Here is a 26,412-nt window from a genome sequence, read left to right on the forward strand (position 1 = left end):
CAAGTGCCTCAAAAAGTTCAATCTACTCGCGAGAATCGGCCTCTCTGTAATCTACAGAAACCCCGATGTGTGGCTAAAGGAAGAAAAATAATCCTAGGATCGTATCTTTATATATGTTTTTTAAAAACTCTTGTTTTACCAAGTGCGTGCGAAAGAGAGAGAGGGAGCCGGGAGTGAAGGGCTATGATTTCTTTCAGGCGAACCGCGGCTCCCCTGAAGTGGGGATGGATGCATTCACAGCCTGGGTGGTCTCTCTACTTTGGTGAGCTGTTGCTAAGCAGCTAATAATAGTCGTGTTTGCTGAGTAATTTCTGCCTTCCTCAGCCAATCAGAGCCAAGCAATACAAGCCTTCTCCCAGCCATCTGACGGCCCTGGAGGCGGGTTTTTGCTTTCCTTCCCCCCTAAATGGAGAGAGAGGCTTTTTTTCTATTGAATCAAGGCTCACAGAGTTCCAGGGCCTGTTGCACAGAATGGTTCAAGCGAGTGATCGGTGCGGGTAAACTTCCGAGTCTCTGTAAGAAGGTGAACATTTTCAAGCTCCCCTCTCCGATCTCTTTTAAAGCGCACAGCTCCCCGTGAATGTAGAAGATCGCCAGGATCCCCCAGATCGCGAAATGTGGGAATGGAAGGCGCAAACTTTGACTCGCCATCGCTACGAGGAGTATGAAGTTTGCCAGACAGCATCTACTTTGTTGAGGATTAAAGTGGCCGTTTGGTGGAACCTAAGACGGTGTGTGATTATACTACCCCAGTCCCATCAACAACATGGCCTCGGCTGTTAACATTACGGAGCGCCGAAGGACAGAGGAGGACCATGTTCAGCAAAACAGGAGGAGGATAAGGAGAAACCTGCGGCATCCGACAGCGGTTTTAGATTATCTGGAACGGCCGAGCTATTGCGATGCTGCCTTTGCGCTGGATCAGATCTCAAAGGTGCATTTCCAGTTTGTAAAACCCTCTTTTTTTCTTCTTTTTTTGTGCACCGGGGGCCTTTTGTGTTCCCCATTATTATCCATAAGCGGTAGAGTGGGAGCTGAACGCCGCCGGATCATTGCTTATTACCCGTGTTATCACCGAATATCTAAAAAAGGTGAAAGTTTTAATCAAGAGTAAACAAAGCTCAGCTCTCCGAGCGGTGTTTCCAGAGTTGCTGCAGCACAAGTAGCACGGAACATCGACACACTTGGATGTGTGTGTGGGATTTCTTGTTTCTTAACACGCCATTTTTTGCATATAAATACTTTAAACCGAAGAGGATCCCGGAGTATCTTTAAAAAAACACAAGAGACAGAAAAATCCCGGCTGCGTGTTTAAGTTTTAAAGTAAACAAAAAGCGAAACATTCTTTAAGCGATCGTATCTGTTCAGAGTAGGGTTATAAGCTGAAATCCATGTGGCTGCCCTCTTCCGTTCGCAAATATTGTCGTAACTCTCAGATGGCTGCTTCACTTCCTAATTCAGATCACAGCGTCCTGATACTGCTATGGAAATGAATTACTCCAGCTTATGATGTTACAGCAGAGCAACCACGTGGATGTACTATTTGCTACTATGTATTCCATTAGATGGTGACCCTATAAATGTGGTTGTTACATTGAATATGCTAGTTCCGAAAACTTAACACGTTGATCCTTTTAGGGGTTTAACTTTTATTTTTCCCTGAAAAAGAGCATATATGCATTTCTGTTGTCCTCTTAATTCATTTGCTTTAAAAATATATAACGATGGATTTCAAACCATCAGAAATCAATCTTTTTACAACATCTGTATTTCACTCCCCATAGTCGCCTGTCACCACTGCAGGTTGGATTGCAACGATATTCAACTCAGACAGATGAAGTGACAGTCGCTGCAGAGACTTGCCGTCACCTTTAGTAATATAATACGTCTGCGCCAATATGTAGTGAACATTGTTTAATGGTGCTAGTTTAGGTACAAACATTGCGATGTAAAACATTATTTTCTAACAGAAATATTATTGCAACTGGAAATCGTCAATCAAAAGGAATGCTGTCTCTTTAAGGATGCGGTTGTCCGCTGAGTTCTCTCAGTTCCTCAAGTATCTCTTCTGGTCTTTTTTTTTAGGGAAAGGCTACTGGAAGGAAAGCACCGTTGTGGCTTCGAGCTAAGTTTCAAAAACTGTTATTTAAACTGGGCTGTTACATTCAAAAGAACTGTGGAAAGTTCTTCGTTGTGGGCCTGCTAATATTTGGGGCTTTCGCAGTAGGATTAAGGGCTGCTAATCTAGAAACCGATGTCGAGGAGCTGTGGGTAGAAGGTAAGACCTTTCTCCTCCCGATTTTTTTAACCGAATCTAGCTTTAAAACAAAGAATAAATGTGCTATTAAAAAGGGTGGGGGGTGGGGGCTAGGGATGAAGAAACATCATGCCAGAATGGGATTGTTTATTGTATAGCTATTTGGCCAAGAGCCAAGGAAAAGTTACAAAGAACTTGCTGTAATCCATTATGATGAATTTCTACATTTGTGTAAACCTTGCGGAGTCTGGTGTTAGGGGTGATGATAGTGATTTGTGGCATATTGTTTAGGGGAGGGGGGCATTAAAAAGTTTTTTTTAAGTAGAGTTTGTCAAAGCCGCCATTTTGTGAGTGCCCCCAGCAGCAGAATTTGATCAGTGCAGCTCTCTGTGAGTGAGTGTGTGTGTGGTCCTGTTTTGGACAGCTTTCAACTTTCAAAAAAACATTTGTCTCAGGAAAAAAGTGAAGTCGTACAGACTGGAACGCATGTTTGCAAAGTAGATTAATGTAACCTAGCGGGTGGTGACGTATGTTTAATGTAATTGCAGTTAGTATTGCATTAAAAAAAGTTTTCTATAAGTAGTGTTTTTTTTCTGTGGGAGAAAACTAAATTCAATGAAGAACGATTTTGTGAGCTTTGATCAATATTCTAGTGGTTAAAACAATGGGGCAAAAATGGTGAATTGTTAATTGATGCATGAGTACTTCAGGATCTGAAATGCAGTTCGTGAGCTTTTAGTACTGCAAATGAACAGTTTTTATTGTTTGGGAAAAATGAAAACATTGTTATTTGTCTAAATACTGTCAAATGTTTGACACACAGTACTATCTTACAAATTAAAAGTAGACTGTGAAGCGTATGATTAATAAGCTGTGTAGGGGTAAAGTTTTTTTTATTTACAATTTTAGTGTAATATTTGTGTATATATCATATGAAACCTCATTTCATCTGTTAAAGAGGTTTTATTTATATTGTTAAAGTCTCATGAAAGAACAACATTTAATAAATGCTTAATTTTATGCTTTTTAATATAAAAGTTTCAACATACACTATTTTAATGACTATCCCTCTATGTTCTTTTTATTTTCACCTTGTTTACAGTTTTTTGCTACCTGTAGCTGCTTTTATATGATTTTGTCTTCTCATTTGCTTCACATATTGCCTTTGTCCCTCTGTCTTCCCTCCCCCTCCCCAAATGGCTGACAGCAGCAGGAATCTTGTGTAGCTGTGTGTGTTCTCAGTGGAGTGTGTAACGCTTTGGTCACGAACATGGGCACTGCACAAATAAACCAAATGAGCAGCAGTTGCATATTTCTGTGGTTAAATGTATAAACAGAAGGGAGTGCAGAGTGAGGAACTGAACAGAGGAGTTATGGGGGGTCTGTATGGGGACCAGTTTTCCTGGTTTGCAAAAAATTGACATTTTAAATGGCAGGAGATAAAAATCATCACTAATGACAGTTTGACAACCTTTAATGTTCAGTCCATCAATTTTTAATCAAAAAGCTTTGAAGCATTTCAGTGTAAAGCTAATTTGACCTAGTGTAGAAAAGTATTGCTTTGATAGTCTACAGATCACCAGGTGTTGATGAAATACAGTTAATATACCTTGCTGATGAGATTGTGCTCAGGGTTTCATTTAAAAAACTGTATTTCAAATTGATGTGCGGATACAAAATCATTTTAATTAATTAAGTTATTGTTTTGACCATTTTAAAGATAGTTATTTACCGGATTCTCATAATTCATGGCAGCAGTGTGTGTGGATTTTTGTGTGCATATTGAGAAATGTGTACAATATCTATCCCATTGAATGAGGATGGATGAAGACAACATTTACTATATCTAGTCTTCATAAGATTCTGGTTTCTAAAGGAGTGTGATGCTCACTAAATACAATAGGATTCTGTAAATTTTCAGTTTCCTCCCAAACAAACTCTTAAAAGTTATAATATGGTTATTCCAGAAGTGAATAAATGGTACTTTTTAACATACCCTAACATATGAACCTTTCTACACACAAAGACATGGATTTAAATGTTATACAACATTTATAGCCAAAGATTATCATAATGGACTTTTGGAACAGTGTTAGGAGATTTATAACATATTGTTTTAATTTTTTCTTTTAGCCATTTGTGCCGCCGCCATTATTTACCTCTTCAGTATGTGACCTCACTGTTTTTTGCTCCACACTTTATTCACCAGCAGGCACACTTGAGTAATATGGGATGGTTACCATCCAAATTTTCTCTTCTTTCTTCTGACCATGATTGACAGATGCTCTCTAGGAGAAACTTGAGTGTGGATGTCATTTGTTACTGAAATTGATGTAGTTATAGGGCTTCTTGTGATAATTTTAAAAAAATCAATGGATTTTCTTTTGCAATTGGTCAATTGATAAGAATAATTGGGTATATTAAATCATCACTAAGTTTATATTCTGTGTCTGGCACTGTTAGCATCCTTCAGAACAAACTACAGCTTATTCAGATCATGTATCCAATTGAAGCAGCCAGTGCCAACTGCCTTGTTAATGAACAAAAAGACCAAAAATATTGTTCAGTGTTTGGTTAATATGACAATGTTCACAGTCTTCTAGAAAAAGGACCTCACTGACCAGATCAAACATGTTTCTTGTACTGTGCCATAACATACTAAGCCACATCATACCCTTTGACATTGAACCGGGTGCTTTCAGTGCAAATTAATTAATTTTCTTCTGGAAAAAAATGTAATTGATTACAAACATAACTGATCCTAAAACAAAATTTCAAACTGGGGTCCTTGCACCTTAGATCATCAGATTTTGATGTTTTTCTCTATTTGTTGACTATTACTATTTATTTCTGCTAATCAAGCTATTTCAGCAATGATAGTACTGTTTGATGACCACCATTCCAAAAGAAATAATATAATTAACTAATTAGTTGAATACTCAATATTTGTGAAAAGCTTAAAATTTACATTAAGTTAAATGTATCTGTGATTACATGTATAAAATACTAAACATCTGGGAGCAGGTTAAGTACATAAGAAAGGACAAAATGAGAAAAAAGACCACTTGGCCCATCAAGGCCATTCCTTCCACATATCCACTACAAATTTAGCTTTTTTTGTTTTCAAATTGTTCTTTACAGAGCTTCCCAGTCCATACGGAACAATCCACCTGCAGAATAAACATCAATCAATCTACCACTACCAAAAATAATTGTCACTAAAGTATGGCAGATCAAAATTAAAAGTATAATAAGATTGGTAATTTCACTACCAGTTTACACAACTACCATTTATTAGACATGGATTATAATTATGGCAGGTCAGTCAGTGTCAACAAAATTGAATATAATCAATGAAGAATCCAGCTGTACAACATGTACTAGCATGCAATAAGCATTAACACTTCCTATAATCTACCCTGGGCAGCACTATTACAGTAGTATATAAACTTAAGATAGCACAATGATGAGTAAATTACTTTTTTCACTGAAGTGTTTTCTGCCAGTTCATGCACTCACCATACAAAAATACTGGGATCAGACCTTATTATCTTCTACACCTCTTAATTCGCTAAGTTTGGTTTGGAAGTTGATTTGGGTTCTCCGAGACAGTATAAATTAGCTCTCGAGAACCATAGTGAACTCAAGAGTTATTCACTTTCAGTTCACATGGTGTAGTGTAACTGCACCTTTTGATCATCTCAATGTGTACGTTCTCTTGTAACCTTCAATTGTGTTCCAAACTCCAGGTGTTTATCCAGCTTTTATTTTGCTGGGAGTTGTTTTCACATATCCAGTACACATTGGGGTGGGGGGGAGGTGATGGAATTCTTCTGTTCTCCAGACTTGTTTTAGGCTTGTTAATTTTAAATTGTATCCTCTGGCTCTGCACTCACTATGCTGGTAAAATAGTCTGCTCATATCTACATCATGTATGCCTCTCAACATTTTAATGACCTGGACCATGTCCATCTCAAGCTTCTCAAATGAAAACAAGTTCAACAAATCTCATAACCTACAGCTCTAAATCCCAGAAACATTATTGTTACTTTTTTCTGAACGCTCTCCAACATATCAATGTCCTTTTGTAGGTAAGGTACCCAAAGTTGCACACAGTATTTAAAATGTGACCTCACCAGTGGTTTGTACAAGGTAGAATAATCTGTTTTGACTTTAATCAATTTCATGAGATACAAAGTTGGCAGAGCAAATTTTAATAATTCAGCTGAAACTGCAGATATTATTCCATATTCAACCTAAATAATAACATCATGTGACATCAACACTGTAATACTGTACATATAGGTTTCAGCCACTTTTCCAAACGCCTATTTCTCTTGCTTGAGATTTCTAACTCCCCATACCCCATAAAGCACCTTGGAAAGTTTCATTATGTAAAAGATGCTATAAAAGTTGATATTGCAGTATGCTATTGGAGGATACACAGTTGTGCAGTTGCTTCTTGAAAAAAAATTGTCCATGTTATTCCATAATAATGCACAGTTCACACTAATGGGTATTGCATTCTTGACTACTGTTGCGATCTCAAAGCTACATTTGGCTATACTTTCAGTTCTGCAGGGGTGTCCTCAGACCAAAACTCCCTTGGCCCAGGGAATCTTTGGTTGAAGTAATGGCCAATACTTCAGTAAACCTTCAATGCATCGACAGTTCTAAAAATGGAATTTCTAGCCATATGAAATGCTGGCCTTTAAAAAAATGTTGTTTATTCTCATTTTAAAAAGTTGTAAAACATGTCTGTATCTACTGTAATAAACGGGTATAATAGGTATTGAAAAATAACTCACAATCCACATCACCAGAAATCCATGCGAAGGTGTGTCTATTACATTGACACATTTTATTATAGAGGTTGGGCTACCAGTTCACCCTCTTTGGGATTTGCAAATACAAAAAGCCATTTTGCTATTGTGCGTATTAATTCTGCTTTAAGCAAAGTCCTTTAAATATGTTCCTGATTTTAGTCAATGCTGTGAAAGTTTGGTTGGGAATCATTTTGTTTGTTTTCAACTCTCCGAAAATAATTCGACTGCTTTACTTACCTGTTTAGTCTTTATTAAGAAGCTCCACAATGTATTAGTCATTTCTAGTTTGGGGTTCAATATTGAAACATCAATTTTAGCATCTTTTTGATACTGGTAAATAGGGACGAGTCTTCTACAAGAATACAGTGTAACATCTAATTTCTTGTGCTTCGCAGTACAGTAGCACATTGGAATATCCACTCATCAGAGACTGCTTTCACTAAACTAGGCATCTTAGACATTTACATGTTGAATCAACTTCTGTTGCACTGGTATCCTATATATTTCGCCTTCTTCAAAATTCAGGTCAATGGAGCAGCGTTTAAGTTTGGCAGAAATGCCAATTGTGTTAAGAGTAGTTTTGAAATAAAATTCCTTTTTAATATTGTGTTATAATCAATTACCTCACATTGCATAATATGCAGTTAATAAAAAGCATCTTATCTGACACATGCAAAGCCCTCCTCATTGCAGTATTGGACAATACAGGACAACATATAGTTATTCTTTTAAGCACATGTAGATTTTAGGATTTATTTTACAAGGCTCTGACCCTCATGCATGTAAAAAAAAACAGTTTGTATGCTGGACCAGTGTTTAAACTGTACATATCTGTGCTTGAAGACTAAAAGAAGACAGCTTCCAGATGTATGAACTGAGTGATCCATTTGTTTAGATTATGCTCCACAGCTGATGCTTAGATTAGTGCTGGCTGGACGAAGCTATGGGAGATTTGTCTGGTTTCCACGATGCCATGTTTATATTTCATTTGGATTCCTCCTTCAAAGCTGACCTCCCTGTGACCTGCTGATAGGCTATGTCCACTAGGATACTAGCTTCATCTTGGCTGCAACTGATCTCAAATTGAAAAACTCAGGTTATGTCTTTTTTTTCTATTCTGTTTTTATTGTCCTGTTTTGGGATTAACTTTGTCCAAATAATTTTGACCTTGTGCTGAGATGTTGCTGATGGAAGTTGAAAGTAACCGGTCCATTACATCTTGTTGCACTTTGAGAATGTATTGTGACAACAGACTGGCTTACTATATATGAAGATTAAGATGTGCAGTCCTTTGTGTTTATGATTTAATTAGATTAAAAAGTAGTTTAATTCCATTGTTTATGGGATGGAGGGCAAAGTGGTTGATGCTATCATTATATTTAGTGATAAATATCAAAATAAAAGTATTACAAAAGGGAAAAGGAAACAAATGGCTAGTGTACAGTTTTTAAAATAGTATTGCTTAAAGGCTTTTGGCCCAAGGCTAAGGAATCCTACCCAAAAATGCCATATGTATTACACAATCAAGCACTGCAATGTAAACAGAATACTGTGCCATGGAAGCAGGGTGGTCTAAACCTCCATCCCACTCCCCCCCCCCCCACTCTTAAAAAATCCTCTCTGCTGTGAAATGACCACAGTAGTTGTAGTGTTATTTCTGTTTTGGCTGCTGAGCCAGGTTTTGGAACAAAACTGACAGTGAGCATTTGAATTATTATAAGGCTCTGCACTGCCAAAGAACTGCAACTGAATTCAAAATCCAGTAGAATCTGGGTCAGATGTAATTGTCTCACTGTTTTTAAACAATTTATAATATACATATATGAAATTCTAGTAACATCATGAATTTCACCTGTTTTATATATATATATAACATTTTCTGCAAACAGTATAGCCCAATTTCAAGGTGTCTAAAACCTCATTGCCTTTGGTCTAGGATGTCCCTTTAGTAAAAGGGAATTCTATTTGAAATGTAAATGTCTTTAAACTGCTTCTAAATATGCAGCCTTTGTATGATTTATTCTTCAACAAACTCTGAAGGTGTTTGATATTTAAGTGGCTCAAAATGTGTGTACCATTTTTTTCTTTAAAAGTAGACGGCTGCCTTTCCCCTGAGCATTCTGAAGGTGATTGTTGCAAAGTAGCTTTGACAAGTCCAAAATTATTTTATTGTTAATTGGTAATTCATTTATTCTCTGAAATAATGGAGGAGGTGAATTCTTTCTATAAGCTTTTCTTACTACTTTTATTGTTTTAATACCTGCTGTAAAAGAAACAAATGCTCTTCATTCTGGAGATCTTGGGAAGAAATGGGTGGACTTAGTGGTTTTTCTTCTTTTTAAAAGCTACTGTTTCACATGGCTTGCAAAATATATCTCTCCTTTTTTGTTTCCCACACCAATTGATTTATCATTTTGCTTGCAAGCAGACTTAGAATGTTAGGGCAGGGACACACTCACTTTTTTCTCGTAACTTTTTTGTTGCAGGCCGAAACCAGTTGACTTGAATAAATTTTTCTGCAGTCTGAATGAAGCCAGCAACGTGGAAAAATCTTGCCATTCAGGGTTGTCTGAATGTACATTTCAGCCACACAGTAAGCTGTATTTGTAGGCAGTGGACTGCTAAATACAACCATTTTTCGCAGCGGAGAGTTAGACAGGTGATTAGCATAATTAGCACAGACCAAGCTATACATATGGAAATGCTAAGTGTGTAAATGCCAGCTGCGGTGTAAAATTTATGTCAGGGGGTCGACAGGGCTGTGTGAAAGTATTGTGTTACAGCTGCAGGTCAAAGCCTCCATTGCTTACCCCCTTTCTTTTGATAGTGAATGCGCTAAACAGAAGAGAGGAGAGAAAGAACGAGAAAGAGAAGAGAAAAAGAAATATAACAGATAAGGCTTTGATAAAACATTATGATTGCTCTAAAAGTTTCTGTTTTCTTTAGTGGGTTTGTCTTTACTCTTTTTCCATCTTCAGTGCATCCCTGCATTTGTTGATCGTTGACCATTTCTCATCATAATTTCTATGCAATGTTGCACCCATTTTAGTTTCTAAAAGATATCTCAAATTTGTGAAATACTTTTGACGGGTAGCATCTGTTTTAATTTGCAGTGAAATGCAACAACAACTGCTTGTAAACATTTAAAACATTTTTTGTGTTTAAACATTTCTTCCATGTGCATATATATCAATTTGGTGGCAAAACTGAATGAGTGCTATCTCTACTGTATCATAATATGTGATCTCAATTAATATTTTTTGAATAAAAATGTCTAGATTTCTTTTTTGTTTTTTCATGTGGGTTAGTAAATGTATTTCTAAAGTTCCTTCTTGCCTTCTGATGGGAAAAAAACACTAGGAGAATATATTTGGATGTTTGAGAGGAAGCCATAAATTTTGTTTGCTATAAATTGTTCATTCAGTTTTTGGTTTTGTATCTATTTTATGATAGACTCGCGATGTTGGTAGTAGAGTATAGTTAACATCACACTGACCCTGTGATGAAACTTCCTCATGGCTACAGGGGGTCCTTATGAGTCAGCCCCTAATCCAGCTAATCCTAGTCGCAACAAAATCATGAAAGTGGCCCCCAGTGATGTGTGTTTCCCTGCACAGATGCAGAGGAAAAGTGTTGGTTATAAATCACTCAGAAATGATGTTCCATACAGACTGGGGAGCTTGTGTGAAGCTGGGGGCGACCATTGTGTTTGCCCCATGTGGCCTACAGTGGAAAACCAATGAAAAGAGACTTTGTTGCCTGGAGGTGAGACCTGCTCAGAACTGATCGGTGATGTCAGCTTCACAGAATGTGGATAAGAGGAGTGGGGTCAGTGTGACGCAACAAAAGTGAATGTAGTGACATGAGGTTGCAGCCTTTAAGCAGAGATTGTATGTTTCCTGAGACATTTAGTTCAAGTTTCTACAACACTTGTCATATGTAATAAGACTAGTCATGTAGATAGATGTTTGAGGTAAATATTTTTTGATACTTTGATGGAATTTAATTTTAATTTCTTTGACGTTAATATTATTATTAAATGTTGCCAACATAAATTCAGATATATTTTTGCAAGAGGATCACGATAGTTAATTTTGCATGGTTTTACAATTGTGAATATTTACCGTTCAAGTTTACATTCAACAAATTTGTAAAAATTGAATTCTACAAAATTGTCATTTTCAGTTTTATACTCTTGCAGTGGGTAAATGCACTGAATGGTGGTGTGCACAGCCACACAGACCAAGCTCTCAAGTCCGATCTCTGATCTGTGCTGAGTTAACTGATCCAGTTAAGCATGCACTGCAGTTGGTCTTCGAACCAGCAGTTAGGGTGGAAAATCAGCCCAAGGTTCCTGCTCGTGATCAGAAACACTTGCTGGAAAGTAGGCATGTCTGAACATTGACTGAAGACGGCATCAGTTCAGTTATGTGTCAGTGCTGAATAGCCTGCTGACACTCACTTGTGCATGGTACCAGAGGCTGCTAGCATTCATGGAATGGTACCACAGCATAACTCGTCTCCTTCAGGAGAGAAAACTGAAATCTATTTTGAAGTTATTGAGATACAGAATCTTAACATCGCTTTTGACTAGAGTGGTACTGGTTCAGGTGCGGTGGTGTAGTGAACCAGATCACTAGCTTTGTAAAGATGGTAAAACTTGATTCTTTCATTTTCATATTGTGTTGACTGAAGAATGTGGGCCCAAAATTTACCCAAACGACACTACTGGGGTGGAAGTCGGGCACGGGAGTCCGTCTAAGGTGGGGTATCTTCCAAGATCCAGGGATGCTAGATCGCCACTCAGAATCCTGCCTGCTGGTAATTCAAACTGGGGCCTGGTTGGGGAAGAACTTGGGTCTGCCCCAAACATCAGTGGCAGAGGAGCTGAGGGGAGGGAATTCCAACCACTGGTAATTTCTCAGCTCTTGGCTTTCCTACTGCAGAGCAAACTGAACTCGGTGTACAGGTCTGCTCAGTGGCACAAACGGGACCCACAGGGAGTCCAAGCTTGGTCCCGGCCCGGATCTGGTAGCACGTCGGGTATCGGGCCTCAGCACATCATACAAGTTTTTTTGAAGACTGTCAGCGAATGACTTGCCATCCCTCCTCTAGAAAGATGTGTCCATCGTGGCAAACGCCTCCACAATTTGAATACAAATCAATTGACCCAACTTTACTTTGGAAACTTCAGCAGGCTTATGCTGGCAGAGCAGGGCCAAGGATTTTTGGCTCCACTTTAGTTTAGTCATGATACTATCACATATCAGAATGTGGTTTTCTGTATAAGTTGATTTTGAAGCCTCTGTTATTAGTACTGAAGCAGAGTGGAATAGCAGGAGATATTAACTACTGAAGATATATTTCCCCGTGTCCATTTTTGGATTTCCAAAAGGTATTCGATAAGGTGCCACATAAAAGGTTGTTACACAAGATAAGGGCTCATGGAGTTGGGGGTACTATATTAGCATAGATATAGAATTGGTTAACGGACAGTAAACAAGAGAGTACGGATAAACAGGTCATTTTCAGGTTGGCAGGCTGTAACTAGTGGGGTGCCGCAAGGATCAGTGCTTGTGCCTCAGCTATTTACAATCTATATTAATGACTTAGATGAAGTGAGCAAGTCTAATGTATCCAAGTTTGCTGACGAAAGAAAGCTAGGTGGGACAGTAAGCTGTGAGGAGGAGACAAAGACTCGATTTTGTCAATGGGGAGCTTTTGGAGGCGGGACTCCCACTTTTTGGGTTGTAGTCCCGCCTCCATCGACTTGTGGCCAACCCACGCTATTTTCCCTTGATTGACCTTGTTAAGCCCGCCCAGCGGGCTCAGCAGGCCAATTAAGGGACACCTGGTTACTGGTGACGTCAGCGATTGACCTTTCATCTGTCAAGAGCTTTTGACAGCTGAAAAATCAGCGTTTGACAGCTCTGTGAAGCGGTCAAACACTGACAATCTGTCTTCTAACTTGAGTCCTTCTACTCAGACTCAGAGAGCTCTCCAGACCAGAAAGCAGAGGCTGTAGCTTTTGACAGTTCAGCGGCCATTCTGCTTTCTGTGCCGGTGAGCTGAGGGACTCCCGAGAACTGAAGGAAGGAAGCCTGCAGGAGAAAGTAAAGGTAAGTAAAACTTATTAAAACACTTTACACTTACCTCACACACTTACCTCTGCACACATGCACCCATCACTCACCTGCACAACGGACATCTCGACCCCTCTAACCCCTGCAGACCGACGGTCCACCTCGCTAACTTGGTGTGGTTCGGAGCCGTCGGACAGCCCACACTTCAGGGCTAAAAATAGGGATTAGGCAAAAAACTGCCTGTCAACTACCTGTTAACAGGCAGTTAATTGGCACTAATCCCCTTCCCGCCTCAGGGAGGCTGCTCCCAGCACAGGTCGGGTACCCGCCTCCTGGGACATTGGCATCAAGATACCTTATTATACAAATATTGACTGCGGTTAAGGTAGTAGTTAACTATTGACCTGAGGGTTCCTGAAGTGACAGAGTGTGAGGAAAACTTGGGTTGAAATTCCTCTTTATGATATTATTAAGAACTTAAGAAATAGGAGCAGGAGTATGCCATACAGCCCCTCGAGCCTCCTTCTCCATTCAATAAGATCATGGCTGATCATCGACCTCAACTCCACTTTCCAGCCCGATCTCCATATCCCTTGATTCCCCTAGAGTCCAAAAATCTATCTATCTCAGCATTGAATATATTCAAAGACTCAGCATCCACAGCCCTCTGGGGCAGAAAATCCCAAAGATTCACAATCCTCTGAGTGAAGAAATTCCTCCTCATCTCGGCCTACTCCTTATCCTGAGACTATGCCCCCTAGTTCTAGACACACTAGCCAGGGGAAACAACCTCTCAGCATCTACCCTGTCAATCCCCTTCAGAATCTTGTATGTTTCCATGAGATTACTTCTCTTCTAACTAAACTCCAGAGAGCATAGGCCCATTCTACACAATCTCTCATCATAGGACAGCCCTCTCATCCCAGGAATCAATCTAGTGAATCTTCGTTGCACCACATCCAAGTCAAATATATCCATCCTTAGATAAGGAGACCAAAACTGTGCACACTAATTAACGTGAAAATGACTCTGGCCACTCGACTTTGGCTTTGGGTAGGTGGCTCGGGCGCCTCACCGTTATTGCGCCCATTTTGTCCCGAGCGAAAACTCTGCCCTGTGGCTCATGTCATCAGCATACATATGGAAGCTGACACCATGTTTGTAGATTCTGTCATAAAAGGGCTGCAGGTAGATGAATAAGAGGAAGGACTCCTAAGGTGACAGTGTAGGGATGGGAAGGGAACCCGTTGATAAAGATGCTCTGGTTATAATTGGATAGATAAGAGTGGAACCAAGCATAGTGGTTACGTTACTGGACTAGTAATCCAGAGATCTGGAGACATCAGTTCAAATCCCATCACGGCAGCTGGGGAATTTAAATTCAGTTAATTAAATAAATAAATAGCTAGTATCAGTAATGGTGACCATGAAACTACAGGATTGTCATAAAAACCCATCTAGTTCACTAATGTCCTTTAGGGAAGGAAATCTGCCGTCCTTACCTGATCTGGCCTATATATGACTCCAGAACCATAGCAATGTGGTTGACTCTTAACTGCCCTCAGAAATGGCCTAGCAAGCCACTCAGTTGTAAAAAACCTCTACATAAAACAAGAAGAATAAAACCGGACGGACCACCCGGCAGCGACCTCAACTATGGATACGACAATGGCACACCCAGCCCAGTCGACCCTGCAAAGTCCTCCTCACTAACATCTGGGGACTTGTGCCAAGATTGGGAGAGCTGTCCCACAAACTAGTCAAGCAACAGCCTGACATAGTCATACTCACAGAATCATATCTTTCAGCAATGTCCCAAACTCCTCCATCACCATCCCTAGGTATGTCCTGTCCCACCGCAGGACAAACCCACCAGAGGTGGTGGCACAGTGGCATACAGTCGGGAAGGATTGGCCCAGGGAGTCCTCAACACTGACTCCAGACCCCATTAAGTCTCATGGCTTCAGATCAAGCATGGGCAAGGAAACCTCCTGTTGATTACCACCTACCGCCATCCCGCAGCTGATGAATCAGTACCCCTCCATGCTGAACACCACTTGGAAGAAGCACTGAGAGTAGCAAGGGCACAGAATGTACTCTGGGTGGGGGACTTCAATGTCCATCACCAAGAGTGGCTCGGTAGCACCACTACTGATCGAGCTGTCGTGAGTCCTGAAGGATATAGCTGCCAGTCTGGGCCTGCGACAGGTGGTAAGAGAACCAACACGAGGGAAAAACCTAATTGACCTCGTCCTCACCAACCTACCTGTCGCAGATGTATTTGTCCATGACAACATTGGTAGGAGTGACCACTGCACAGTCATTGTGGATACGAAGTCCCATCTTCACACTGAGGACAACCTCCATCATGTTGTGTGGCACTACCACCGTGCTAAATGGGATAGATTCAGAACAGATCTAGCAGTTCAAAACTAGGCATCCAGAAGGTACTGTGGGCCATCAGCAGAAGCAGAATTGTATCCCACCACAATCTGTAACCTCATGGCCCGGCATGTCCCTCACTCTATCATTACCGTCAAGCCAGGGGACCAACCCTGGTTCAATAAGGAGTGTAGAAGAGCATGCTAGGAGCAGCACCAGGCGTACTTAAAAGTGCGGTGCCAATCTGCGGAAGCTACAACACAGGACTAAATGCATGCTAAAAAGCAGAAGCAGCATGCTGTAGACAGAGCTAAGCGATCCCGCAATCAACAGATCAGATCAAAGCTCTGCAGTCCTGCCACAACCAGTCATGAACGGTGGTGGACCACTAAACAACTAACAGGAGGCTCTATGAATATCCCCATCCTCAATGATGGTGGAGCCCAGCACGTGAGTGCAAAAGACAAAGCTAAAGCGTTTGCAACCATCTTCAGCCAAAAGTGCTGAGTGGATGATTCATATCGGCCTCCTCCTGAGGTCCCCACCACCACAGAAGCCAGTCTTCAGCCAATTCGATTCACTCCACGTGATATCAAGAAATGGCAGAGCGCACTAGATATAGCAAGGGCTGTGGGCTCTGACAACATCCCGGCTGTCGTGCTAAAACCTTGTGTTCCAGATCTAGCCATGTCTCTAGCCAAGCTGTTCCAGTACAGCTATAACACTGTCATCTATCCTACAATGTGGAAAACTACCCAGTTATGTCCTGTCCACAAAAAGCAGGACAAATCAAATCCGGCCAATTACCGCCCCATCAGCCTATTCTCAATCATCAGCAAAGTGATGGAAGGTGTCGTCGACAGTGCTATCAAGCAACACTTACTCACCAATAACCTGCTCACCAATGCTCAGTTTGGGTTCCACCAGGACCACTTGGCTCCAGACCTCATTACAGCCTTGGACCAAACATGGACAAAAGAGCTGAATTCCAGAGGTGAGGTGAGAGTGACTGCCCTTGACATCAAAGCAGCATTTGACCGAGTGTGGCATCAAGGAGCCCTAGTAAAACTGAAGTCAATGGGAATTAGGGGGAAAACTCTCCACTGGCTGGAGTCATACCTAACACAAAGGAAGATGGTTGTGGTGCTTGGAGGTCAATCATCACAGCCCCAGGACACCGCTGCAGGAATTCCTCAGGGCAGTGTCCTAGGCCCAACCATCTTCAGCTGCTTCATCAATGTCCTTCCCACCATCATAAGGTCAGAAGTGGGGATGTTCGCTGATGACTGCACAGTGTTCAGTGCCATTCACAACGCCTCAGATAATGAAGCAGTCCATGCCCGTATGCAGCAAGACCTGGACGACATTCAGGCTTGGGCTGATAAGTGGCAGGTAACATTCACGCCACACAAGTGCCAGGCAATGACTCTCCAACAAGCGAGCGTCTAACCACCACCCCTTGACATTCAACGGCATTACCATCGCCAAATCCCCCACCATCAACATCCTGGGGTTACCATTGACCAGAAACTTAACTGGACCAGCCACATAAATACTGTGGTAACAAGAGCAGATCAGAGGCTGGGTATTCTGCGGTGAGTTTTTCAACTCCTGACTCCCCAAAGCCTTTCCACCATCTACAAGGCACAAGCCAGGAGTGTGATGGAATACACTTGCCTGGATGAGTGCAGCTCCAACAACACTCAAGAAGTTCAACACCATCCAACACAATGCAGCCCGCTTGATTGGCACCCCATCCACCACCTTAAACATTCACTCCCTCCACCACCGGCGTACATTGGCTACAGTGTGTACCATCTACAAGATGCACTGCAGCAACTCGCCAAGGCTTCTTCAGCAGCTCCTCCCAAACCCGCAACTTCTACCACCTAGAAGGACAAGGACAGCAGGCGCATGGGAAGAGCATCACCTGCAAGCTCCCCTCCAAGTCACAAACCATCCTGACTTGGAAGTATATCGCTGTTCCTTCATTATCGCTGGGCCAAAATTCTGGAACTCCCTCCCTAACAGCACTGTGGGAGTACCTTCACCACACGGACTGCAGCAGTTCAAGAAGGCAACTCACCACCATCTTCTCAAGTGCGACTAGAGATGGGCAATAAATGCTGGCCTTGCCAGCGACGCCTACATCCCATGACGAATATTTTAAAAATGGCAGTTCCGTGGAACTGGACAACATGAGAAGCTTTGCAGGAGAATGGCGTGGTCAATCATTTCAAGAGGTCAAGGAGGATTAATGCAATATGGTTGGAGTCATTGAGATATGCATTCACTGGTACGGGGGAAGGAAGCCGGATTGGAGGGATTGAAACAGAGAGTTGTGTGAGAGATGGCCATGGAACTGGGAGGCAAAAGCACAGAATGGGTGATAGTTGGTGAGAAGAGAGGGGTCAAGAGTAGGTTTTTAAGGAGGAAGTAATGATGGTGGTTTTCAAAGGGAGGAGGACAATACAGTGCTCAAGGACAGCGAACTATTTACAATGCCAGCTAACTTGGGGCAAGCAAGGGATATGGAATGGTAAGGAGTTTAATGGGAATGTTGTCAACAAACCAGGGGGAAGATAAGCTTGGAGAGGACAGGGTGTGATGGGGGAAGAAACTAGAGGGAGATAGGAGTTTATGGCTAGAGTGGAAGGGGGCTGGCATAGGGGGCACAAGGAAGGGGCTTGGGTGGTGGAACAGTGAGGGCACTTGAACAGATGACCTCGATCTTAATGTAGTAAGAGCATCCTGGCCAACTTGTTCCAAAGTAAGGGTACAGTTTTTGACTTCAGATGTTATTATGGACTCTTGATAATTTCAGTAACATGAAAAACAATTTGTTATAATTACAGCCTTCTGTTACAGTCAATGTTAGGCATATAACATATGACTGTATGTACTGTAAAGTTATTTTTTTTAACAGAGAAGTCTCTATTTGCCTGCTTAGATTCTTCTATACATTGAGCTGAAAATGAATGATTTCATGTTCATGGATAGATATATCAGCCAGCAAAGAAAAGTTTCTGAACAATCTGAAATCCATGGAAATGTTCAGAGCAAACAGTGTAGAAGAGAAAAGCTGATCTTCCTGTGCTGGTGTGGCGGAGCCACTGAATGACTCTGGGCAACTGTATATAATTCCCTTTAACGATGTTCTAACACCAGCCTAAGCCGGTACCATTGTGTTAGACATTACTTCGTTTTGTATATAGTGTTTGTATGCACGGGGCGTGGCCCCTTTAAGAGCGCGGGAAAACGCGGGCAAGCGCGATGACGTCATGTCGCAAACCACGTGACTGCCCAGGCAGTCCTCGTGGAAGCTCCATCTTGTTAAGACCTGTTTCGTGGTTCTCCTGTATCGATCTCATCAAACTGTTTGAACTCGTTTAGTTTTACATTTGATCTCCTGAGTCGACCTCAGTTATTAGTTAGGAATTTGTCAATTCCTACATTGGTGACCCCGTCTTTTGTGAACATTTTTCACAAAAAGGACACAGCATGGAGGCCAACGCCGTTTCGCTGAAGCTACCGCAGTTCTGGGAGCAGCAAGCGACCTCGTGGTTCATTCAGGTCGAGGCCCAATTCGCCCTGACGTACATCGTTGCGGATCGGACCAAATATCTCTATGTGGTCTCCGCCCTCGACAGTTCTACAGCCTCGCGGATCGTCAGCCTCCTCGAGAACCCTCCGGAGGACCACAAGTATGAAACCCTCAAGGCGCGGTTGCTGCAAGTTTTCGGGCTCACTAAGGCGGAGCGCGCCCGTCGATTGCTCGCTATGCCCGGGCTCGGGGACTCCAAGCCTTCGGAGTTAATGAGCCAAATGCTCACACTCCTTGGCTCCGAACCAGAATGCTTCCTATTCCGGGAAATATTCCTCAGCCAGCTACCGGAGCAGGTGCAAGCCGCCCTGGCCAGATCCGAAGTTGAGGACTGCGCCACACTCGCGGCAGAGGCGGACAAAATTTTCGCGGTTACTCAGCAGAACTGCGCTACCACGAGGCGCCCATCCCCCACAGATGCCGCCCCAGCTCGTCAGCCTGCTGGGCTGTGTTTCTACCACGCGCAGTTTGGCGCGAAAGCGAGACGTTGCCGCCCTCCCTGCAGCTTCCCCCAAAAAAAACAACTGCGACCACCGAGGAACGGGTCTAACGGGCGCCCCGCGGCCGCGATCGGCAACGCGGGCAAGTTGCTGTTTATCACCGATACTCTCTCCGGTCGTCATTTTCTGTGCGACACTGGAGCGCAGTGCAACATATTACCCGCGTCCGCCCTCGATGTGCAGATCGGGATTCATGGCCTCGCCCTTGAAGCGGCCAATGGCGGAGCAATTCGGACCTTCGGCAGACGGCGGGTGCAGTTGTGTTTCGGGGGCCAACGCTTTTACTGGGACTTTGTTATGGCCAAGGTTTCGCAACCCATTCTCGGCGCGGATTTCCTGTGCGCCAACAGCCTCCTGGTCGACGTGCGGAACCGGCGGTTGGTCAACGCGGCAACTTTCCATTCTATCCCTTGTTACCACAGTAACACTACATCGCGCACCGTCGCCTGTGCTTTTCCGGCTCCGGATGAGTTCACCCGCCTGCTAGGCGAACTCCCCGACCTGACCAGACCCACGTTCTCCTCCACAGCCATGGAACACGGTGTGGAACACCACATCACCACCAACGGTCCCCCGGTCTACGCGCGGGCCCGGCACCTGGAACCTGGCAAGCTGGCGGTCGCAAAAGCGGAGTTCGTGACCATGGAACGGTTAGGGATTATTCACCGGTCGAATAGTCCCTGGTCTTCACCCCTCCAAATCGTCCCGAAGCCTGGCGGCGGTTGGCGGCCATGCGGCGACTATCGACGCCTAAACGATGCCACCACTCCTGATCGGTACCCGATCCCCCACATCCAGGATTTCTCCGCCCATTTGGCAGGGAACACTGTCTTCTCGAAAGTCGACCTCGTCCGGGGCTACCACCAGGTCCCCGTTCATCCCCAAGACGTCCAGAAGACCGCAGTCATCACCCCATTCGGCCTTTTCGAGTTTTTAAGAATGCCATTTGGGTTGAAGAACGCCGCCCAGGCTTTCCAACGCCTGATAGACTCCGTTCCTCTCAAGTTCCTCTTCGTCTACCTGGACGATATTCTCATTGCCAGTCCCAATAAAGAAGAACACATCTGTCACCTACGCACCCTCTTTTGACGTCTCAGCCAACATGGCCTGATTATCAGCCTGGCCAAGTGTCAGTTTGGCCTGCAACAAATTGATTTCCTGGGGCATCGCATCACTTCAGAGGGAGCGGTTCCTTTACAAGCGAAGGTAGAGGCGGTGACAGCCTTTCCACGCCCGGAAACCATTAGGGCCCTGCAGGAATTCCTAGGCATGGTAAACTTTTACCACCGTTTCGTGCCTAAGGCAGCACTACTCATGCAACCCCTGTACGAGACCCTCAAGGGCAAGACTGGCAAAGATAAGGTAGACTGGACGGATGACATGGCCCGGGCGTTCGCTGACACCAAAAGCGCCTTGGCCAATGCAACTATGCTGGCGTACCCGCTACCAGGAGCCACCATCGCCCTCACCACCGACACGTCAGATTACGCAATCGGCGCCGTGCAGGAGCAGTGGGTGAACGGGACGTGGCAGCCGTTGGCATTCTTCAGCCATCAACTACGGCGGAACGAGAGAGCGTATAGCACTTTCGACCGGGAGTTGCTCGCTCTTTTTCTGGCCATCTGCCATTTTCGCTTCCTCCTCGAAGGACGTCCCTTCACCGTCTTCGTGGACCATAAACCGCTCACCTTCGCCATGGCCAAGACCGCCGAACCGTGGTCATCCCGACAGCAGCGTCAACTGACCTATATATCCGAGTTCACCACGGATGTACAGCACGTGGCCGGTAAGGACAACCTGGTGGCCGACTGCCTCTCCCGCGCGACCGTCAATATGGTTCATTTAGGCATCGATTACGCCCTCATGGCAGCGGATCAAGCCTCGGACCCAGAAGTCCAAGCCTACAGAACCACCGTCACTGGCCTCCAGTTGGCCGACGTCAAGCTCCATGCGGCAGGTACCACGCTCTTGTGTGACGTCTCCGTACGGGACCCTCGCCCTGTCGTACCGGCCGGCTGGCGCCGCAAAGTGTTCGACGCCATACATGGGTTGTCACACCCAGGAATGAAGGCCTCCCAGAAGCTGATGTCAGTGAAATTCGTATGGCACAGCATGCACAAGGATGTCCACGACTGGACCAACACCTGCGTGGTCTGCCAAAAGGCCAAAGTGCAGCGTCACATCAAAGCTCCGTTGGTCACCTTCACAGTGCCGGAGCGACGGTTTGACCATGTCAATGTGGACCTGGTGGGGCCACTCCCACCCTCCCATGGTTTTTCACACATCCTGACCATGGTTGACCGCACCACCAGATGGCCGGAGGTGGTTCCCCTATCGTCCACTACTTCGGCGGACATGGCCAGGGTGTTCATTTCCACCTGGGTCGCCCGTTTCGGAGTGCCCGCTGATATTTCTTCAGACAGGGGACCACAGTTTTCCTCCGAACTCTGGAATGCAGTGGCCCAAGGACTCGGTGTCAAATTACACCGCACCACAGCCTACCACCCACAGGCGAATGGTCTCTGAACGTTTCCACCAGTCGCTGAAAGCCGCCCTGAGGGCCAGCCTCCAGGACGCTGGATGGGCAGACAAGCTACCGTGGGTCCTGTTGGGCCTTCGCACGGCCCCCAAAGAAGACCTTCACTCTTCATCCGCGGAGCTGGTGTACGGACAACCGTTGCGAGTCCCAGGAGATTTCCTACCAGAATCGACGAAGCCTTGGTCCGCGTCTGAACAGTTTACTAGTCACCGGGAGGCGGCCAGCTGTTTTACGCCGGTGCCCACTTCGCACTACGGGCTGCAGAGTTCGCACGTTCCAACGGGGCTTCACAAGGCAGAATACGTCTTTATCCGCCACGATGCTCACAGGAATCCACTCAAGGCCCCATATACTGGTCCCTTCCGCGTGTTGGAGGCAGGGGACAAAACCTTCACCATAGATGTCGGTGGTAAGCCGGACCACATTTCAGTCGATCGATTGAAGCCGGCACATCTGGACCTCGACCGCCCCGTCGAGACAGCACTCCCGCCGAGACGAGGTCGGCCACCCATCGCCGTTCCGGCAGACCAAGCGCAACCGCCCGCCAGTCGCCCAGCAGCCTCCACCTCAGGAGTACAGGAGTCGTTCCGACAGGCTCATCAGACCCCCTCGCCGTTTGACTTTTTCTGTTAAAGCGAATTCTGGGGGGACGCATGTGGCGGAGCCACTGAATGACTCTGGGCAACTGTATATAATTCCCTTTAACGATGTTCTAACACCAGCCTAAGCCTGTACCATTGTGTTAGACATTACTTCGTTTTGTATATAGTGTTTGTATGCACGGGGCGTGGCCCCTTTAAGAGCGTGGGAAAACGCGATGATGTCATGTCGCAAACCACGTGACTGCCCAGGCAGTCCTCGTGGAAGCTCCATCTTGTTAAGACCTGTTTCGTGGTTCTCCTGTATCGATCTCATCAAACTGAACTCGTTTAGTTTTACATTAAAGACCTGTTTGATTTGATCTCCTGAGTCGACCTCAGTTATTAGTTAGGAATTCGTCAATTCCTACACTGGTAAAGCAGTCTTGTAAAGAGATCTGAACATAATGAAAAACTTGGCAGAAAGTTTTGTCACACAGACTGCAGTTCAGTTTTAAATTGGTTGGAGTTCATAATTTATAATCTGAAGTAACTGGTGATGTTCCACCACACCTGTATTGAACAGCACGAGATAATCAAATCTCAGTGCATAGGGGAGCCTCAGACTCTTGTAACTGAGTAAAGTGTGTATAATCTGGGCACATTAAAAGTGTGTCCAATTCCTAGGAACTGCCACTTAGTTAAGTATTGCTAAGTTCCTATGAAGTAGTATCAAATGTGAATGTTTTTTGGCAGTGGTATTAAGAATCTGTAAACTGCGACATGGCTTGAGTAAATGTAAGTAAACCAAAATGTGTGTGGTGGAACTATTAAACAGCTGTGCAATGTAACATTTACATCAATTTAAAACTTTTTTTGTTGAATTGCTTTAGAAAAAAGATTGATTTGAAATGATCCTGTATTCTGAGAAGTGTAAATTCTACTATGCTTCCACATAAGTTGCTGCTACATCCCATTTGAGATCTGGAAGAGTGTAATATCCCCAGGTACATGATATGGGAATGTTTTACTCTCCAGATAGCTGAACATCAGTATATGTAACCTTTAAATTGTATTATTTAAATTTTCAGTTTCCTACTTTTCATGATGCTCTATTGAAACTTACAGCTTTCATAAAATAAAAGTGCACTGTGCTCAAATTACTTTCTGTCTTCCATTTTTAAAGGTAATTTAAATTTTATTGTGGTTCCCCATTATATACATGATGAAGACAACTAGTTGGCATAATTTTGAATATACTATATCAGACTTCCTCTGTGGATAAATACAAAATTAATGGCCCAGATATTCTGATCGCAGGCCTCCCGCGGGCGGAGGACTGCAATCTGGAAAAATCTGCGCACTTACCTGAGGGCTCCCGCCATGCACAATTCCAATGCTGGGCCTCTCCAAACTGCCAGTGCGCAGGGCCCACGTATCCCAGAGGTGCAGGTAGTTTGCAGCGTCCCTGGGATCACATGGGCCATGGGGAGCCAATCACAGAAGGAAATCTCCCTTCATACACTTGACAGGAAGACCTGTCAAATATATGAATGGAGATCACCCCCAAAACATAGTAAAACTTTAAATAATTTTTTTTTAAAGATCACATTTTTAAAATGACTTGAATTACAATAAATTAACTATTTAAACAAAAAATAAAATTTTTGAAAAAAATAATTAAAGATTTTTACGGGGCTAAAAATAAACGTACCTTTTTTAAAGTATTTTTAAATGATAAATCAGTGAAAACTTTTTTTTACTTTTTTCAACTCTTAAAACTCAGTAAAAGCAGGCCTTATGCTAGGCGCAAGAATTGTAAGGGTTTTCTGCGGGCGGAGGGTCTCCTAAAGCGGAACTATTTGCCCGCAGAGGCCCTTCCCTAGGGCAGGTGGAGGATCTGTCAAGAGGATTCTTGACAGATCGGAAATGCCGGTTTCCAGCACATGCGCAGTGCATGCCTGAAACTAGCATTTCCGATGTCCCTACGGGTGGGTACACAGCGCGTACCCACCCGTAGGCATCGGAATATCCAGCCCAATACTCCAGTTTAACTTGTATTATGTTGATCTTGAACAGAAGACAACTTATTGGCAAATGTACAAAATGATTTACGGGTGTTACGGTATGCACTTGCATCTATCTGAGAGGTCTGAGCAGTGTTTGACATTCAATCACATCTTATTGAATGCTCAACTTTGATTTGCTGAAAGACCTTTGGGTATTGAGGAGCCCTTGATGTCTTCATGGTGGTGTCTGTCCTATTGTCAAAAGTATAGAACTGAACTATAATTATTTGCAAGATGTTATTGAAGACCAATAATGGAATGTATGTCTATTTTCTCTCATAGGACTGTATATGTAATGTCCTCTCAAATTGATGTTAGGCTCAAAATGGACAGATTGTTCAGCCTTCCGGCCTTTCCTCCATTTGGCAAGATCCGACAAACATGTCTATTATTGCTGAATTATAAGGTCTTTCCAGTGCATTGTCCAAATGGGAATTGTAACATGTTCAAATCAAATACTAATTGGTTTGGGTTGAGTTAATGGCTTTGGGGGCTCCAAAAACATTACAGAGCATTGATACCATCTTACAACTTTGTAACACCCTATCCAATCCACCTTGTGTTTTCTATTGCCACAAGTTTTATATCCGCTGCTATCATTTTTTGTTGTTGTCAAATTTAGTTTTATAATGCTTCTGTGTAGCACCATGGGACGTTTTACTGTGTTAAAGGTGCTATATAAATACAAGTTGTTGTTGCTTTGGTTTTCCTAAAATCAGCTGTCAAGAGAAGCCAGTTTGATACATCGCCTATTATAAAATCTACACTTTTGATCTGAATTTCTGTCCTGGATTTAAGGTCATACTCATCTGAAAATTACAGATGTAGGTGTTTATTAAAACCCTGTACTGGAAGACCATGGGCACCCATGTAGTTAATCACTAAAGTTCTGGATAGTGAAAGCAGATGGACCTAGGCTGCAGAGCCAAATGCTTGTGTCATATTTGTAGTAAATTCAAATGGAGCAACTGATGGTGGGATTTAGAGTTGTCCTTTTTTACGTGTTGAGGCAATGTCATATAACATTGATCAACAAACCATGCTTTTCAGATCATTAATGGAATTTGACAGGAGCTTGTTTGGGAAATAATAACTAGTGTTGATAGTAAACAGTTGGCCAGTTTGAGAAAAGATGAAGAATGACTTGTTTGTCCTGGTCAGGATTTGTCTTTGATGCAAATTAGTGTTAAATTCCATTGATCCCAAAAGGAAATATCATCTCGAGCAGGAATTCCTAATAGAATACCTTTGGTATTGAATGAAAGACTGGCTTCTGCAGTTGGTGAAGCTTTTTTTTGTCTTGACCCTGGTGGGGATTTAACATATCATATTAGGCAATACCTTATCCGTATGGATGTCAGGCTCTCCACTGTTCCAGCTCTCAGTATTTCTTTGATTAGGGTGATAGTGCTGGAAAATGTTAACAGCTGTACTGATACTAAGCACTGGTGCAGACTGTCTCATTGCTGGAGTAATGGAAGCTATGTACTGGTGATTGTTAATGAACTGTGTAAGTGGATCATTTTGGCTCCTTTTGTACAATGCTGATTGCTTTACTATTGCAAAGCCTTATG

The 26,412-nt window shown here is 43.4% G+C and overlaps 1 protein-coding gene across 2 annotated transcripts in view; it reads left to right on the forward strand.

The window, feature by feature from the left end:
• Positions 1–299: 299 nt before the first annotated feature.
• Positions 300–26,412, forward strand: part of ptch1 (patched 1) — an 85,973-nt gene continuing 59,860 nt past the window's right edge. The window contains exons 1-2 of one of the 2 annotated variants that reach the window (XM_085984976.1): positions 300–934; positions 2,086–2,278. In XM_085984976.1, the coding sequence (XP_085841102.1) occupies positions 767–934; positions 2,086–2,278 (361 nt within the window). In that variant the 5' untranslated portion in view covers positions 300–766. The remainder of the gene's footprint in view (positions 935–2,085; positions 2,279–26,412) is intronic. The other variant, XM_085984970.1, reaches the window with a different exon arrangement.

This window comes from Somniosus microcephalus, chromosome 1, assembly GCF_052327205.1.
Source record: "Somniosus microcephalus isolate GS21.2 chromosome 1, FLI_Smic_1.0, whole genome shotgun sequence".
Lineage (NCBI taxonomy): Eukaryota > Metazoa > Chordata > Chondrichthyes > Squaliformes > Somniosidae > Somniosus > Somniosus microcephalus.